General features: G+C 41.0%; 1 protein-coding gene across 1 annotated transcript in view; it reads right to left on the reverse strand.

The window, feature by feature from the left end:
• The window catches only part of LOC149301551 (uncharacterized), a 133162-nt gene that overhangs the window by 77245 nt on the left and 36961 nt on the right, over positions 1-18956 (reverse strand). Inside the window, exon 4 of the mRNA XM_089484008.1 lies at positions 11341-12498. Coding sequence (XP_089340134.1) covers positions 11341-12498 — 1158 coding nt within the window. The remainder of the gene's footprint in view (positions 1-11340; positions 12499-18956) is intronic.

Consider the following 18956-nt stretch of genomic DNA (forward strand, 5'->3'; position numbering starts at 1 on the left):
CTCCACATAATATGATACCACATGAAAATATAATATGCCTAAACCCATAGCAACATAATATAATATAAAAATATCCATAACTCTCTATGTTTCCCCTCCTTTTCCAGAGACCAGTCTTTTAAACTCAAGCCTCTGTTAGAAGAGTGATTCCCACACATTCCAATCCTAGCAAAGAACCACATTCTTTAGCCATGATCTCTCTACCTCTTTCTAGTATCTTCTATTAAAGCACATATTAAAACATATTATTTTAACCCACCATAAATCCCATCTATCTTAACTCTAACCTAAACCTAAACCTATAACCCTTATGACATGAATCCCTAAATGAATAGATGCATAAATAAAGGTATTAATGACATAATGTGACCTCAGGCTGATTCTCCTTACCTGAATGAGACTGGCCCATTGTGACCTCAGGCTGATGCTCCTTGCCTGCAGCAATGAGATGGGATCATTGTGAATTTAGGCTAATACTGCTTATCTGAAGGTTTGAGATGTGACCATTGCAACCTGAGGCTGATGCTGCTTGCCTGAAACACTGAGACTGGCCCATTGTGATCTCAGCCTGAGTTTCCTTGGCTGAAGCATTGAGAGAGTACTATTGTGACTTCAGGGTGGTGCTCTTTACCTGAAAGATTTAGACTGACCCATTGCAACCTCAGGCTGATGCTCCTTGCCTGAATGATTGAGATGGGAGAATTGTCACTTCAAACTGGTGGTGTGTCCCTGAAGGATTGAGACTGGCCCATTGTGTGTCAGAGTTCTGTCATAAAGGGTAAAAATATTAGGGTTTGGTTATTAAAGTAGGAGTTATAGTTGCAGTCCATAGTAGGCAGTGTAGAGTGATGGGTTATAGAAAGCCCGTAATGGAAAATGATAGAAGGACAGATGGAGTGGCTTTTAGATGAAGGAGGGTGTTTGGAGAGAGGGATGGGGTTGCAGCTGTAGATGGTTATCAAGGAGGAGTGAAGCTGGCTTGGGAAGACCGCTCTTCAAGGTGAGGCTGTCTGGGAGAAGGGAAGGGAAGTATACACAACCTTGGTATCTATGCAACCTCCGCTTGTGTTGCTTTAGCTTGGGAATTGGGGGCTGGCTTAGGGAGGGATTGAGCAAGTCCCTTTGGACTTCAGACTTTGCAAAAAGGTGTTAATGGGTGTTTCTGCCTGGATTCATCAATAAAGCTTCTTTTGTTTCAAATGAGTTTTATTTTCTGAGCACAGGACTGACTCCAGATCTCACCGTTTGCAAAGTCTCACAGTTTTACCTCCAATGGAGACCCAGGAACAAGAAGAGTTCTTGGGGAACCCGGTGGTTCTGGAGAGCCCGGTGGTGGAGGAGCAGGTGCCTTCTTCAGAGGAACTAGGGCCCAAGCCCAAGACTGGGAAACCTTATGAAGCTCACACCATCCAGGCCACCACTGGAGGATTTGGGTTTCTGGCCCCAGACTGGGGAAAGGAAGGCCGTCAGAGGGCAGAGTGACAGCCTGGGACCTGGCAGTGGGGGAGTCGCTTGATAGCCGCCCCAGGACAGAAGAACCCCAGGTAGACGTTTATCGAATGGAGGAAGACATAAAGGAATTAAAGGACCTTATGAAGTGGATGGTGTCGAAATTAAAGATATGGAGGAGGAAGATGTCAGAGGCGAACCGAGGGCAGCTGATGCTCATTGCCTGAAGCAGTGAGGATGTCCCATTGTGATTTCCAAATCCTTCACCATTTTAGTTGCCCTCCTTTGGGTGTCCTCCAGTTTCTCAACATCCTTTTGAATTGTGGGGCCCAGAACTGGACACAGTATTCCATGTTGGGCCTGACCAGAGCAGAATAGAGTAGTACTATTACTTCCCTTGATCTAGGCTCTATACTTCTATTGATGCAGCCTAAAATCGCATTGGCCTTCTTAGCTGCCACATCGCACTGTTGACTCATGTTCAACTTGTGGTCTACTTGGACTCCTAGATCCCTTTCACACATAGTTTCATTCATCAAGGTGTCCCCCATAATCCTATATCTGTGCATTTCATTTTTCTGCCCTTAATGCAGTACCTTACATTTCTCCATGTTAATTTTCATTTTGTTAGCTTTGACCCAGCTTTCTAGTCTATTCAGGTCCTTTTGAATTTTGATCCTGTCCTTTGGGGTATTAGCTACTCCTCCTAATTTGGTGTCATCTGCAAATTTGATAAGTATGCCCCCAATTCTGTCATCCAAATAATTGATAAAGATGTTGAATAGCACTGGGCCCAGGAAAGGACCCCACTGGACACAGCACTGGTCACTTCTATCCAGGATGAAAAGGAGTCATTGTTGAGCACCCTTTCGGTTCGGCTGGTCAACCAATTACAATTCCATGTAACAGTTACCTTGTCTAGCTTGTTTCATGTTTTTGTTTTATATACCGTTTAATTTGGTTAATTGCTATTAGTGAATTGCCCAGAGTGGCCACCAGATGGCACTCCAGGATAGAAGTTGGTGAGAAGCCCAAGGAGGCTGCAGTGCCCTGAGTATCCACAAGAGGGCGGCGTTGTATTAAGCATGTTCTTTATTGATAAAACAGAAGTCTATGGGGACTAATGTGATTTTCCCATTGGCTCCCCATTCCTGAGGGGGCGTGGCCTCCTTCCCTTTACCTGGACCTTCCTCTGCTCCCATTGGCTGCCTATTCCCCCCCCCCCTTGGTTGCCCTGAAAGTGAAAGGACCACCGGAAGGAAGTGGGGGGAATTGCAGCACTGCATCATGGGAAATTTGCAACCGGGGGTTTTGCAGTGGTGAAACAGAGCAGAAGCAGAGCTGCATTCCACACCAGACCAATTCGGAGTGGAATCAGAGTGAGCTTGGAAGCAATTTCTGAGCATTCGCTTGTTACCTATTTCACCAAAATGAGGGGTCACTTTGGAACCACTGCAGAAGCCCCATGGAAGGAGCCCCCATAGAAAGGAATCCTGTGTGATGACACTCACATTTTCGCGTGGATTCGCATCGTTTGACCTGCAGTGGCTTCGGATCTGAGCTGCAAAGAGCTGCAAAAACCTCCGTGTGATAAACACAGTCTTTCAGATTTCAGAAAACTCTGTGGTTTGGGGAATAAGAAGCTAATTATCATAATTGTTGTTGAAATTCAATGCCCCAATAATATGGAAGTCACAGTCTGTCAAAGTTTACATGAACTGTGTGAAATGTGATTTTTGTGTTGCTGTTGTCTGTCCTGAATTTCCCATCTCCACTAAATGACCCCAAGATCAAGCAAGAAGAGAGAAGGAGAAAACTGTGTCTCCTTCCACTTTCTCAACCCCATTTAGAAATGTATGGACCTCTTTCATGGCCATTCTTAGAGACAGTTTGGCTCCTTAGAAAACACAAGGCTTGTAATCTTTCACAGAAGACATATTATTTGGGAGGCAGTTCAAGAAAAATCCTACCAGGAAGGTGCCCTCAATTTCTTTTCTAGGCATAGAGGCTGGTGGTCTTTTTCATCCACAGTTTTATGGTGGAGATGGCCTATGACAAACCTCCTTTGAACACAGACTAATGAAGAACTGCCTTCAACTTGACCACTAGCAAACCTGTTAAACGTTCACATGATGAAGAGAGTTCTGCCTGAAATATCCTATGATGCTTCTTCTGAGTTTCACTTAATTTGCTCAGGTAAAATTGTATTTATTTGTTAGACTGTTCTTATACTTTAAAAAAATCTTCTCCAGACAAAGGACTTGGAAAGAAGAAAGATCCCTCCACAAAATTGTCTGGCCTTAAGATGAATGAGAAAGGCATCATGCGAAATGAAGAAGAGACGGCGATCGTGAACCAGACAATTCTTTCTGACCCAGAGGAAGGGATCCAGGTGAGTCTGGGACACTTTTATGCAATAGGTTCTTGGCCTTAGAAGAAAAGCCGCAATATGGAAAAGGGGCACCAGCTCATCTTTCTACTCTTTGTTCAAATGGACAGGCTTTCTCTGACCGACGGAGTCAAAGCAGCCCATTTGGATGTTGAATGCGGATTGGAGGATGACTCACATTTGCCGCTGGGATCTTACTGGCATGGCTGCAGAAACATGGATCTCATAGAATCAGATGACGACCTGGAGCTAACTGACAAGGTACAGAAGAAGCCTATGCCCTTTCCATGGTGTTTTAGAGTTGGGCAGCAGGTTTGCATCTGGCTGTCTTGCAAAGAGAGTTAGCTATTCCTCCCCACTGAGAATTTATCCTTAAAGGAATGGAGGTCAGGGCAGGGGAACATCAAATCCACCCTAAACTTTTACTGAACTCTCTTCCCCCCAATAAATTCAATGCCTTGGACAGTCACAATTAAAACCAACGTTATGTCATTAGGTATATTTTCATGTTTCAAATACCATTGAAAAAATATTTTGTAGTAGTTTTCCCTTAGGGCTTGAGAAGCTATGTATTTTATCCTCCTTTTCCAGGTTAACTCCCATTCTTCCATCTCAATATTGTGTCCTGGTTTCTTGGCCATTGAACCATGTTTTCTTTAACCACTTCAGATTCCATATCATGTTTTAACAGGATTTTATACACTCTCCCCACAAGTGAACCTTTCCCGATAGAAAGCACATTTCCTAGTATTTCTGTATGTTTTCATATCCAACAAAAATCTCTCTCTTATTTGCCTGAAAATAAACCAATTGCATTGTTTACCTTCTTCTCTTATTTCTTCTAACTTTTTAATTTAATCATATTGCCTTGCTTATTTATCAAATCATTCCTGCTGCTGCTCTTTATTCCACTGTCGGCTTTTGAGGGAAGGAAAGGAGTTCGCCAGGGGTTCAGCAGCCCCCCTTCCTTCCTTCCTTCCTTCCTTCCTTCCTTCCTTCCTTCCTTCCTTCTTTTGAGGAGATTTTGAAGAGGCCGCAATGGAGCCCAGGAAAGGCAGGAAAGAAAGGTTCTGCTTTGGAAATAGTCTGTAATTAAATAGTCTGGGGTCTGTAATTAAAAGGAAAAGGATTGAATCATTAATGAAAAAACAGAAAGCGGATATTTTTTTTATTCAGGAAACGCACCAAGCGAAATCAGGATCATCGGAATTGAAGATGAACTGGGTTGCCACATATGAAAAAGCATATGGTACTTCTAAAGCAAGAGGAGTAGCAACCTTAATATCTAAGAAATGTGGGTTTGATATACTAAAAGTTAAGTCAGATGAAAAAGGAAGATTTGTATTGGTGCAAGGAACGATGGGGGGAGAAAAATACTTGTTGGTAAATGTGTATGCTCCAAATGAAAATCAAATGGAATTTTATGAAAAAGTATTTAAAGAAATGGAGGATATGCAGGGAGATTACACAATTATGGCAGGAGATTTCAATATGGTCATGGATAAGGTTAAAGATAAATCAGACCCAACAATAAGGGACAGACTTAATAAGATTACACCTTTGAACAAGATAATGAATAGGAAAGAATTAAAAGATGTATGGAGATTGATCAAAGGAGATGAAAAGAACTATACTTACTATTCAGTGGTTCATAAAAATTATTCTAGAATAGATTTCATTTTTGTATCCACAAATATGATGTCAAGGGTATTAAATACTGAAATAGAAGGAATAAAAGTTACAGATCACGGAATAGTAAACATGGATTTCATAATTAAAAAAGATTATAGAGAAGCAAAAATATGGAGGTTAGACACTAGCATACTTAATAACAAAGAAATAGTGAATAAAATAGAGGAAGAATGGCAGGTTATATGGGATATTAATAACAAAGAGATTTCTCAAGCTTTATTATGGGATACTATGAAAGCAGTGGCAAGAGGGATTTGTATTAGGGAAACATGCAAGGTAAGGAGACAAAAGGAAGAGAGGAAAATCAAATTGGAAACGGAAATTGAAAAATTAAATAAGGATTATATAAAGAATAGAAGTAAAAATATATATATAAAACTGCAAGCGAAAAGAAAGGAATTAGAGAAGATAGAAATAGATCAGATCCAGAAAAAATTTGATATATTTACGGAGGGAGTTTTTTGAATATAGTAACAAAAATTCAAAAATGTTAGCAAGATTAACACAAAAAAAGAAAGAGAAAAATCTGATAGGGGTTATAAAGGACAAAACAGGGAAAAAATGTATGCTGATGAAAGAAAAGATAAAGATATTTGAAGAATACTACAAAGATTTATATACAGCAGGGGATAGTTCAATTGACAAAATTGAGGAATATGTAGAGAAAAATTGGAGAACAAAGATAGAGGAAGAGGATAAAGAAATAATGGAACAACCAGTTTCGAAAAAAGAAATTGAAGAGGTGATAGATAAATTAAAAGGAGGGAAATCACCAGGAATGGATGGATTAGGACCAGAATATTATAAAACTTTTAAAAAGGTTTTAATACCTAAATTAGAAGTGTTATACAATAAAATTTTAAATGGAGAAAGGATCCCACCATCATGGGATCATTCAATGATAATACTGATTCCAAAACCGGATAAAGATTTGTCAGATCCAGGCTCATACAGACCTATATCCTTTATCAATCAGGATGCTAAAATATTAACAGCCATAATGGCAAAAAGAATGAATAAGTTTATATATAAATATATTCAAAATGATCAATGTGGATTTGTGCAAGGAAGACAAATGTCAAATTTAATAGGAAGAGTACTGAATAAAATAAACATAATAGAGAAAAGAAAGCAGAAAGCAGGAATAATGGCATTAGATATTTATAAAGCTTTTGATTGTGTGGAATGGCCAGCATTAAAAATAATGTTAAAGAAATTAGGTGTGGGAGAAAAGTTTAGAGGATTGATAGATCAGTTATATTTAAATAATACAGCAGTAGTAACAATAAATGATGGAATAACAGAACAAATTTCAATTTCTAGAGGAACAAGGCAAGGATGCCCTCTTTACCCGGTTTTATTTGCAATAATTATTGAAATATTAGCAAATATTATTAGGGAGGATAAAAATCTGGAAGGAATTGGGATGAGAAAATTGAATAAGATAAGTTTATTTGCAGATGATACTCTATTAACAATTAGAGACCCCTTGGAAAAAATGAATAATGTGAAAAACCATTTAAAGGAGTTTGGACGAATGACAGGACTAAGAGTCAATTGGAATAAATCAGAGCTAATGTTGTTCAATTATCCAAAAACGGAAGAACAGGAATTTGTAAAGGATGGAAAGATAGATATAAAGGTAAAAGATACAATTAAATATCTAGGAATAAAAATTACAAAAAATCTACACAAATTAGAGGATCAGAAGTATAAAAAATTAAGAATAGAAATTAAAAGGAAATTAGAAGAATATAAAAATATAAAATTATCATGGTTCGGTAGAATCGCATTAATAAAAATGAAAATTCTGCCTAAGATTAATTTCTTGTTTAGGATGTTGCCAATACAAATATCAGAGGTTGAAATTAAAAATTGGCAAGTATTAGTGAATAACTATTGTAATGGGAATAAAAAAGCAAGGATTAATAAAAGATATTGGTATAAACCCCAAAAAGAAGGAAGTTTGGGTCTCCCAAATTTAAAATTGTACTATAATGCAAACCAAATAAGATATATTATAGATGGAATCATAGAGAAAGGGGAATTAGATTGGTTAGAGATGGAAACAACAAGAATAGAGGAAAAATTGGAAAATATAATTTTTAAAGAACTTACTATGAAAGAAATGAAGGAAATAGAAAACCCCTTTTTAAAGAATATATTAGAAATTTGGAAAATAAATAAAGAAAAACTAATGCCAGCTATTTCACCTTTAACACCAGTTATAATGCTAAAAAATTTTCCTTTAAATTTAAAGGAAGAAGTAGGGAAATTAGTAAAAGGTCAAGAAATATATAGGATAAAAGAATGGATGAAGACTATGAGGGAGAAAGGGAAAATAAAGGAGAAATTGCAAGGATCAAAATTAACTTGGTATAATTGTATTCAGTTGGAACAATGGACAAAGAAGTACGAGAAAAATATAGGAGAGATTAGAGAATACACAAAATTTGAACAGTTGATTAGGCAAAGAGAAAGTATAGAGGCAAATGAAACTTTGAAAGGGGTCACAAGTGAAATATATAAATTATCATTAAAATATAATGAGAAAGAAGATTATTTAAAGACAACATGGGAGGATGATTTAGTACAAAAAATAAATGACCACGAATGGGGGGAAATTTGGAATCAACGCCATTTAAAATTTTATTCTATACGAATAAAAGAGAACTACTACAAAATAATTTGGAAATGGTATTTAACGCCTGTAAGGTTAAGTCATATAAATAAGAATTATTCAAGGTTATGTTGGAGAGGGTGTCAAGAGATAGGCACTTATATGCATATGTGGTGGGCTTGTAGAACCGTAAGGAAATTTTGGCAAATGGTATTTGAGGAGATAAAAGAAAGAACAAAAATTGATTTAGAATTTAGTCCAAAGATAGCTTTATTATCTTTATATGATAAAACTAACTGCACCCAAGTTATAAAGGATCTAATTACAAATTTATTAACAGCGGCGAGATTAATGATAGCAAAAAAGTGGAAAGACCAGGGAGATTTACAAATACAAGATTGGTATAGAGAGATTTGGCAAATAGCAATTAATGATAAGTTAACTAGTGAAATTAAGTTTAGAAGAGGAATAATCAAGAGAAATGATTTCGAAGCAATATGGAAAACATTTGTACAAAAAGTTTTAGGAAAAGAAGGAGGTGTTTTACCAGCAGAGGAAGAGTTACAATTCTGGAGATAGAGTAATAAGAAGATATTAGGCTCAGGGGATGGGGAGCACTTGGGGGAAGGGGGGAATTATGAAACATATATGATGAAAAGAAATATGAATTAAAGTTAGATAAAGTAGTAAAGAATGGAATATAAAGGGATATATTATATGTATGGGGAATATAATGTAAAAGTCTTTTTTATATAGTATTGTAAGGCGAATTTAATCAATATTTTATCAATTTATTAATTTCATTCTACCAATAAAATTATTTAAAAAAAAAGAAAGAAAGAAACTCACTGGCTGCCCTTGGGCAAGTTACACTTTCTCAGTCTCAGAAGAAGGCAATGGTAGCAAGGTTTTTACCAGAGGACCTCAATGTGTGGGGCGGATTATATGGGAGAAGGCGATCCTGTAAGTAAGGTTACAACCAAGACCTTGTACTGTGCCCTGAAATTAATGGGCAGCCAATTAAGAGATTTTAATATAGGTGTGATATGGTTACCTCTAGATCTTCCAGTGGCCACTCTGGCAGCCATATTTTGGATTAGATGAATTTTCCAGACTTGGTACAAGGGTAGCTTAGGTAGAGCGCATTACAGAAGTCAAGACGTGAGGTTACCAGAGCATGCATGATAGTTTTCGGGGCTACAGGTTCCAGGAAGGGGCGCAGTTGGCATATCAACCAAAGCTGATAACAGGCACTCCTGGCCATCGCATTTATCTGAACTGACATCTGGAGCAACGGATTCAGGAGCACTCCCAAACTGCAAACACAGTCTTTTAGGGGACGTGTGACCCCATCCAGGACCGGTTGACAAACCTCCATACCTGGATTAGGATCTCCATCAAGTACCTCGGTCTTATCTGGATTCAGTTGTAATCTGTTTCTCCTCATCCAGCACATTACTGCCCCAAGACATTCATTCAGAGGGGAGATGCCTTCCTTAGTTGATGCAGAGGTCTGGGGCATGAAGAGATATAGTTGGGTGTCATCAGCGTAATGATAGCACTCCATGTCTCCAGATGATCTCTCCCAGTGGTTTCATGTTAAACAGCAATAGTGACAGGATGATGCCCTGAGGAACGCCAAATTTAAACCCCCTTTTGAAGGAACAACTGTCCCCAAGCATCTCTGTCTGGAATCTGCTTGAGAGATAGGACCGGACCCATTGCAATGCATTGCCCCCAATCCCCAATTCCCACAGGCTTTCCAGAACGATACCATGGTCGATGGTATTGAAAGCCAGAGAGATCCAAAAGCTTCAACAGGGTCACACTTCATCTGTTGGTATTCAAGCAAAGATCATCTACTAAGGCGACTATAGCATTCTCAACTCCATATTCCCGTCTTGAAGCCAGTTTGAAATGGGTCTAGACAATCTGATTCTTCCAAGAATGCTTGGAGTTGAAGAGCAACTTCCTTCTCAATCACCTTGCTTAGAAATGGAAGATGGGAGACGGATCTGTAATTGTTCGTGTCCAAGGGATCTAGGGAGGGCTTTTTCAGAAGACGCTGAACCACCGCTTCTTTTAAGCAAGATGGAAAATAGCCCTCCCTAAGAGATGCATCTATGATACATCTCAGGTGAGTCCTAAGTGCATCTCCTCCTTGGAGGACTAGACACGAAGGGCAAGGGTTGAGAGGGCAAGTTGTCTTCTTCACATTTCCAAGGAGATTGTCCACGTCCTGAGTACGCACAGATTTAAATTAATCCATTATGATCTTATTCACAGAGTTAGTGGACACCTCACCTATAGCCTCTGGAATAAGGGATGGAATACGCCCTTTCTTCCTTCCTTTCGGAATGGAGCCCAAGCTGCGGAGCTAGACTCAGGAGAGAAAGGCTATGAAGACTCTGCTTTGTACATATAGCTCTTTCTCTCTCAGAGTGTGTGTGTGTGTGTGTGAGTGAGTGTGTGTGTGTGTGTGTGTGTGTGTGTGTGTGTTTGCCTCTGCTGTTCTTATAGCTGGGAATGGAGCTGAGGACTGAGGAGAGAAGAAAGTGTCAATGTTGTGCAAATGCAGAACTTCTTTGCATCAAAGAGTCCAGTGTGTTGAAATAGCAAAGAACTTTATTGAGAACACATACAAGGAATTCAGTGTTTCAGCCAGAACTGCCCACTCCAAGCCAAACTATACATTAAAACCCCAAAACCTAAAACACCACCCTCTTCCCAACCTAGCCCCCAACTCCAGTTACTACAGTCTATGCCCCACAGGTAACAAGACCCCCTTTGCCACCCCCAGAAACTAACCCCCTTTCTGGTAATATCGGCCCCCAACTTTCTTCAGCCTACATCTCACCCATTGCAAAAACTAACATTCCCATAACTATTTGAGCCAGCTGTAACAAATCCCACCCCTCTATTTTGCTAACCTATACCACAATCTCCAGTCAAATTTATAAACTATGATCTATACTAACAGCAATGAAAACCTAAACTTAACAAAATATAACTTTAAAACATAAACAGACTTATCCGAAGACAAACCACAGACATATGGATAGACAACCCTTACAAACAAAAGCATAAGGGCCTTTTCACTGCTGGATTGAAAATATATTTTCTATATTAATTCTTGAAAAAATAAAGTTAGTTCACTTCTGGGATTTGTGTGGCTTCTCTACTGTGTGGCCTCTCTTATGTCTCACTAGATTTGACCTCAAAGAAAAACATTTCCCACAATGCTGACATTTGTATGGCTTTGCTCCTGTGTGGACTCTCTGATGTGTCACTAGGTATGATTTCAAAGAAAAACATTTCCCACAATGCTGGCATTTGTATGGCTTCTCTCCTGTGTGGACTCTCTGATGTGTCACAAGGATTGATTTACGAGAAAAACATTTCCCACAATGCTGGCATTTGTATGGCTTCTCTCCTGTGTGGACTCTCTGATGTGTCACTAGGCTTGACTTTAGAGGAAAACATTTCCCACAATGCTGGCATTTGTATGGCTTTGCTCCTGTGTGGACTCTCTGATGTGTCACTAGGTTTGACTTCTGAGCAAAACACTGTCCACAATGCTGGCATTTGTAGGGCTTTGCTCCTGTGTGAGATCTCTGATGTATCACTAGGTATGACTTTGAAGAAAAACATTTCCCACAATGTTGGCATTTGTATGGCTTTGCTCCTGTGTGGACTCTCTGATGTTTCACTAGGATTGACTTCCGAGAAAAACATTTCCCACATTGCTGGCATTTGTATGGCTTCTCTCCTGTGTGGACTCTCTGATGTTTCACTAGGTTTGACTTCTGAGCAAAACACTGTCCACAATGCTGGCATTTGTAGGGCTTTGCTCCTGTGTGGACTCTGTGATGTCTCACTAGGTATGACTTCAAAGAAAAACATTTCCCACAATGCTGGCATTTGTATGGCTTCTCTCCTGTGTGGATTCTCTTGTGTGTCACTAGGTGTGACTGCTGAGAAAAACAGTTCCCACAATGCTGGCATTTGTATAGCTTCTCTCCTGTGTGGACTCTCTGATGTTTCACTAGGATTGACTTCCGAGAAAAACATTTCCCACATTGCTGGCATTTGTATGGCTTCTCTCCTGTGTGGACTCTCTGATGTTTCACTAGGTTTGACTTCTGAGCAAAACACTGTCCACAATGCTGGCATTTGTAGGGCTTTGCTCCTGTGTGGACTCTGTGATGTCTCACTAGGTATGACTTCCAAGAAAAACATTTCCCACAATGCTGGCACTTGTATGGCTTCTCTCCTGTGTGGACTCTCTGATGCTTGACAAGGACTGACTTGTAGGCAAATCTTTGTCCACAATGCTGACATTTATGTGACATCTTTCTTGTGTGGACTCTCTCATGACTGACAAGTTCTTCTGTAAACAAGGACAATGACAGACAAGACTGAATCTCAGTGTTAAGAGAGGAAGGTGTTACCCCAAGATTTAGCCCTACGTTCACCCCTCCCTATTTCAGGTTCAATTAATAAAGTTGGTGTGAGTGACCTGAGCATGACACTGTTCTGGATGCCCCCAAATCCATATAATGTATCCTTACTCATAGGAGCTAGCAAAGAAGAGATTGTAGGGGAACTTCCATGAGGAAATCAGTGGAAGCAGATAGTCAGGCAGTTGAAAAATATTCCAATAAATATATGTAAAAATACTTTGATTGAAAAGTGGCATCATTTCCTGTGAGACTGCCATAGAGTGTGAGTCAGAGCACATGGCATGATGCAAGCTAACGGTAGAGGATGCTTAATGCTGTGTGGCACTAGGAGATGACTCACAACCAATACAGTATACAGCTAAAAACGCCAATATCATTCTAGGTTGCATCAATATGAGTAAAGTTTCTAGATCAAGGGATGTAATAGTGCTACTCTATTCTGCTTTAGTCAGAATAATCCTGTGTCCAGTTGAGGGCCCCACAATTTAAAAAGGATGTTGTCAAGTTGGAACATGCCCAGAGGAAGGCAGCCAAAGTGGTGAAGGATCTTGAAACCATCAAGCCCTTTGAGGAGCGACAGTAAGAGCTCTTTGACAGTGCAACTCCCTTACTTTTGTGGAATCCTCTTCCTTGGAGGTCTTTAAACAGAGGCTGGATGGTGTTTGGAAATGTATTCCTGCATGGCACAAGGCGGTTGAACTGGATGGCCCTTGTGGTTTATTCCAACTCTATGATTCTATAATGCTAGTGGAATCATAGCACCATGATAATTTAGCACAAAAGGGACCTCAGTCTCATAGAAAGGGCAATGGATTCAGGTTCCTTACCCACAGAAGCCACATTCTCATAATTCTCCATCATTACAAAATTGTACATAAGCCTCTGCTTCTTCGTCAACAGATTCCATTCGTCTTTGGTGAAATATACTGCCACATCCGCAAAGGTCACCTGCAACAGAAAATAGCCCTCATCCAGGGAGTGACTAAGGAAAAGGGAAGGAAATCGCATGGTGTATCCCAAATATTATTTCATCACTTCAGAATTCAGTGCAGGAAATAAACTTTAAATTATGTTAGCAAGCAAAAACCTGCTGCCTTTAAATCTAGTTTGTCTCGAATCCTTTCAATACTTAGGGAGCTGGACATGTTTAGCCTGGAGAAGACAAGGTTAAGAGGTAATGTGATAGCCCTGTTTAAATATATGAAGGGATGTCATATTGAGGAGGGAGCAAGCTTGTTTTCTGCTGCTCCAGAAAACAGGATCCGGAACAATGGATGCAAGATCCAGGAAAAGAGATTCCACCTGAACATTAGGAGGAACGTCCTGACAGTGGAACACACTCCTTCCTCGGAATGCAGTGGCGTCTCCTTCCTTGGAGGTCTTTAAGATGAGGCTGGATGGCCATCTGATGTGTATGCTTTGATTGAGAGTTCCTGCATGGCAGGGGGTTGGACTGGATGGCCCTTGTGGTCTCTTCCAACTCTATGATTCTAATATCATAAACAATATAATTTAGGCCATTGCTGGGATATTGAAGATGTATTAGGATACTCACTATCCCAATACATACAGAACTTTTAGCCACCAAAGAATTATAGTGCATTTAGAAATTTCTTGCCACATTTCAGAGGCAAACGTCATTTTTAATAACAGTTTTGGGGAGCAGGCTGGGATTGAGGGCCACTGGGGCTACCCCATATTTAGATCCAGAGATGTTCCCCCATATCCTCCAACATTGCAGAGATGGGAAAAGCAAGACACATGTGGAGAAGCAATCCAGAAGGCAGTGAAGATGGCCAAGGTTGTTTATGAGGGAGGTCACACAAACAGGGAAGGGCACAGAAGTTTGCTTTTGCTTCAGCCTCCTGGGAAGGGCAATATCCTGCCTCCGTCTTTCCTCTCTTCTCCCCACTTTTGAGTTGATGGGGTGCAAACTGAATGGCACTCAGGAATTGAAGTGAGCTGAGAAGGGGGAAAGTGGGAGGAGGAGAGAGCAACCGGAAAATTTTTAAAAGTCCCTGAAAAAGTGGGGTGACAAGGGGTTAACCAGGACTGTCTCTGCCATATTGGGAGAATATGTTCTCCGCTTGCTTTCATGAACTGACCTAACAGTGACACAGATGAAATTAATAGTCAAGAACTTCAACTCACCAAAGAATTCTTGTACCTCCGCAGCCTCTTTCTCTGGGAGCCCAACTCCCTCTGCTTGGCCTCTCTGTCAGCCATCAGGTGGGCAGGGGTCCTGGTGGTCTTGCACTTGGGTCACTTCCAGCAAGAGAGGTCCAAAGCCGTGTAGAAAGAAGCAGAGATGAAGTTCCTGAGAAAAGGGACCAGGGTTAGGATTGACTTGGCAAGAAACCCTGTAGCACTCAAAGACACAGAGAATAGCATCCTGCTGGTGACATACGCAGGTGACACATGCCTCCTTTGGGCCGGTGCAGAGGTGGGCATCCCCTTCCTCCCTCTGCACCAAACAAAGCCCCCTGGACTTAGCATACACTCACTGCAGCTCCCCTACACAACAGATACTCCATGTCTTAGTAGAGTGATGGGGGATTAGGGGGTGGGGAATTGGAGAGGGCCCTGGTTATGTCCCTGTAGCTGGATGTGAAATGAGTGCATCATAACTAAATAAATGAATAATCTGCTGAAACCTCCAGAGGTCCCCAGTGCTTTCCAGCATCAGCCCCTTTCCCAAGAAGGCTGCATCCACACTGCAGAAATAAAACACTTTGACACCGCTTTAACCGCTCAGTGCTATGGAATCCTGGGATTTTACCTTTGGGACACTTAGCCTTATCTGCCAGAGAGCTCTGGTGCCACAACGAACTACAATCCCAGGATTCCACAGGACAGAGCCAGGAGAGTTAAAGTGGTTTCGAACCGGATTATTTCTGTAGAGCAGATACAGCCTAAATTGGTTGTAAAAGGATAGAAGCACCCAAGTCTTGTTTTTACCCTCCAAATAATGGTTTTCCTTTTAAAAAATAAGTGGTTTGTTTTAGTCTGTAATCCTTATTTTTGTTGTTCTTGTTTGTTTCTATTTTTATTTGGTCATTTGAGATGACTTCCTTCTTGAGTGAAAATCTCTTAATAAGAAACTGGAAAAATTTTAAAACCTCCCAAAGGAAATACTTTTGGCCTTTTTGGAGGGGACAAGCCTCCTCTTAGGAGCAAAAGCCCGATGTTTATGAAGAATAATAATAAGGCTTGTATTAAAACTATCCTTCCCATTTCTGATCCCTTTTAAAACCCATGTTCCCTTTTAAAACCCATGTTCCCCAGAAGGAGCAGAGCTGTGTAATAAGAAAAGACACACAAAGAGACACACTTCCTTCCTTTTGGCCCAAGGAGCCTGGCCTCCTTCTCTCTCTGGAGCCTCAGGAGAGAAAGAGAGGCCTCTGTTCAACTGAGGCCTCAGAGAAGGTTCTGGAACATTGTTCCCCACAGTCACAAGCAGCACAAAATGGCCACCAGAACACAAAATGGCTGGTAGAATACAAAATGGCTGCCAGAACACAAAATGGCCACCAGAACACAAAATGGCTGCTAGAAGACAAAATGACTACCAGAACACAAAATTGCTGCCGGAACACAAAATGTTTGCTGTACCACAAAATGGCTGCCAGAACACAAATTGGCTGCCAGAACACAAAATGGTCACTGGAACACAAAATGGCCGCTGGGACAAAAAATGGCTACTTCTGTCTAAGCGCTTGGCAGTTGTCAGTTGGAGGCCTTCAGGGAGAGAGAGACCGAGGGAAGAGTGGAAGGAGGTCCAGGAGGGAGGGGGCCTTGGGAGATATAGGGCCTTCCTGAGATATTCGGTGTTCACTTCTTAACAAAGGGGTTTCTGGCCTCATAAAGGATTTGGGGCAAACTGGACCTGAAAGGCAGTAGTAGCCTTTTCTCTTGCCAATGGGATTTAAAGTGTATTTCCTGGACTGGATCTCCCAGCATCCACATGGCCAGAGAGAGGAGGGGTCCTGCCTTGCAGTAAGGCCCCTCCAATCCTTCTGAACCAAGGACTACAACTCCCACATCTTCTTTCTTTCTTTCTTTCTTTCTTTCTTTCTTTCTTTCTTTCTCCCTAGCTGCCTTGTTTTAGTGGTGTTACTGGACTTGTTGTTGTCGTGTGCCTCCAAGTTGTTCCTGACCTATGCCGACCCTAAGGGAAGCTCTTCGCAGGCTTTTATTGGCAAGATTTGTCCAGAAGTGGTTTTGTAAGTGCCTCTCTCTGAGGCTGAGAGAGTGTAACTTGCCTAAGGTCATTCAGTGGGTTTCCGTGGCTAAGAAGGCATTCGAACCCTGGGCTCCAGGGTCATAGTCCAATACTCCAGCCACTAAACCATGTTGGCTCTTTCTTGAGGCTTTGTCGTTTTTTGTGGAGTGGCTCTAAGTCATTGTCGACTTCTGGGGAGCCTCTCCTGGGGTTTTCTTGGCAAGAGCTGTTCAGAGGAGGTTTGCCATTGCCTTCCCTGAGGCTGAGAGAGTGTGACTTCTTGCCCAATGGACCCAGCTGGTTTCATGGAGGAGTGAGGCACTGGACTCTGGCCTCCAGAGTTCTAACCCAACACATAAACCACTGCACCACACTGTCTCCCATTCCCATGTACAACCTGAGAAATAATTGCAGGTTTTTTTCTTCATGTGTATCTTCAAGTCACTTCTAATTTATGGCAACCCTAAGGCAACCTTATCATGAGGTTTCTTTGGGAGGTTTCTTCAGAGAGGGGTTGCCATTGCCATTCTCTGAGGCTGAGAAAGTGTGACTTCCCAAGGGCCGCCTAAGTCCAAAACACACTGCAGCAATAATCCAATCTGAGATTGCTTTAACTGCCCTAGCTGAGCTCAGTGCTAAGGAATTCTGGGAAATTTAGTTTTCTGAGACATTGAGCCTTCTCTGTCAGAGCTCTGGTGCCACAATAAACTCCATTTCCCAGGATTCCCTAGCACTGGGCCAGGGAAGTTAAAGCGCTCTCAGACTGGACTATTGCTGCCGTGTGTTTTGGACCTTTCTTGGCCGCAAACTGTCCATAGCCTGCAATGCATCTCCTAATTCTGTTGGCAGACCCTCCCTCCCAACACTTTCTCATTTTCCCCCAAAACCAGCACAAAGCTGGCAGATGGAAAGAGGTTTTAAAGCAGCATTTAAATCTGCCATATTTGCTTTTAAAAGACTAAATGTCCCAAATGCTATTATCAGTTTTGTAGCTATTATTACAGAAAGACGTAGAGTGCAAACTCCTCAAGTACCTTTATTTTCTGGAGTGAGATGGGCTTTTCCAACTGACTCTCTGTGATGATCTCCGGTGGTCCAAGCAGCCAAACTGCGGCCCTGTAATAATAATAATAATAATAATAATAATAATAATAATAATAATAGTTTTATACCCCTCTCTTCAGCCAAAAGGCTATCAGAGTGTCTTACAAATTGTTAATTAGAAATTTAGACATTATGGCTCTTAGCCCAGCAAACCCTTAACTTCCTTAAATCTCGCTGCCACCATCAAGTGAATTATAAAAGGACTTCCCTTAACCTACACTGGGACCAGTTAAGGAACCTTATTTCTCCTTCTTTACTGATCTTCCCAAGCATCAACTGAGCCAAAAGACGTGTAAAAGGAGCGTCGAGTAGAAGATACTCCAAGGAGATATTTACTATAAATAACAAAATATAACTAAAATGTAAGTCATACAAGATATTAAGAATCTTGCAGGTTACAATATTTGTAAGTATATAATATTCAATTCATAAAAGCTATTAAAATAATAAATAGACCTAAGTGTCCATTTCTGAGACTAACTTCCAAGATCCACTTTTTAACTCTCTCTTGATCTCCAACCAACACAATTCCCCCAACTGTCTCTTGGTCTCTCAGGCCTTATATCTCCTTCTCACGGAATCTTCCAGAAGAACCTTTATCTTGCTCTCTGATTGGTCAAGAGAGCCTTCCGTAGCAGTGATGTCATTCTGCATTTGCATAAACCTCCCTTTTCTGCCTGAAGAAGACCTCCATTGAATGGAGCCCAGTCATTGCATTTTCCCAAGGCAAGGCTTGCACCTATTTCCCAATGTTGTTCTTGGGGTCTGCCTTCCAGTTGTTTCCAGGTCTTATGGTGACTTTATGGGAGTCTCTGAAGGGGTTTTCTTGGCTGGTTCCTTCAGAGTGGGTTTCCCATGGCCATCCTCTGAGGCTGAGAGAGTGTGACTTGCCCAAGGCTTCAGTGGTTTTGAAGCCTTTTTGCTTTATCTTCTAGAAGGAAGCTAAGGTGTTGCTTCTTGCATTGAAGAATGAGAGGAACCTTCTGGCATCCAAAAGGCTAACATTCTCTGGAGTTA

The sequence above is a fragment of the Sceloporus occidentalis genome, unplaced genomic scaffold (genome assembly GCF_023333645.1).
Source record: "Sceloporus occidentalis isolate IW3139 unplaced genomic scaffold, rSceOcc1.0.p SCAF_21, whole genome shotgun sequence".
Taxonomy (NCBI): Eukaryota; Metazoa; Chordata; class Lepidosauria; order Squamata; family Phrynosomatidae; genus Sceloporus; species Sceloporus occidentalis.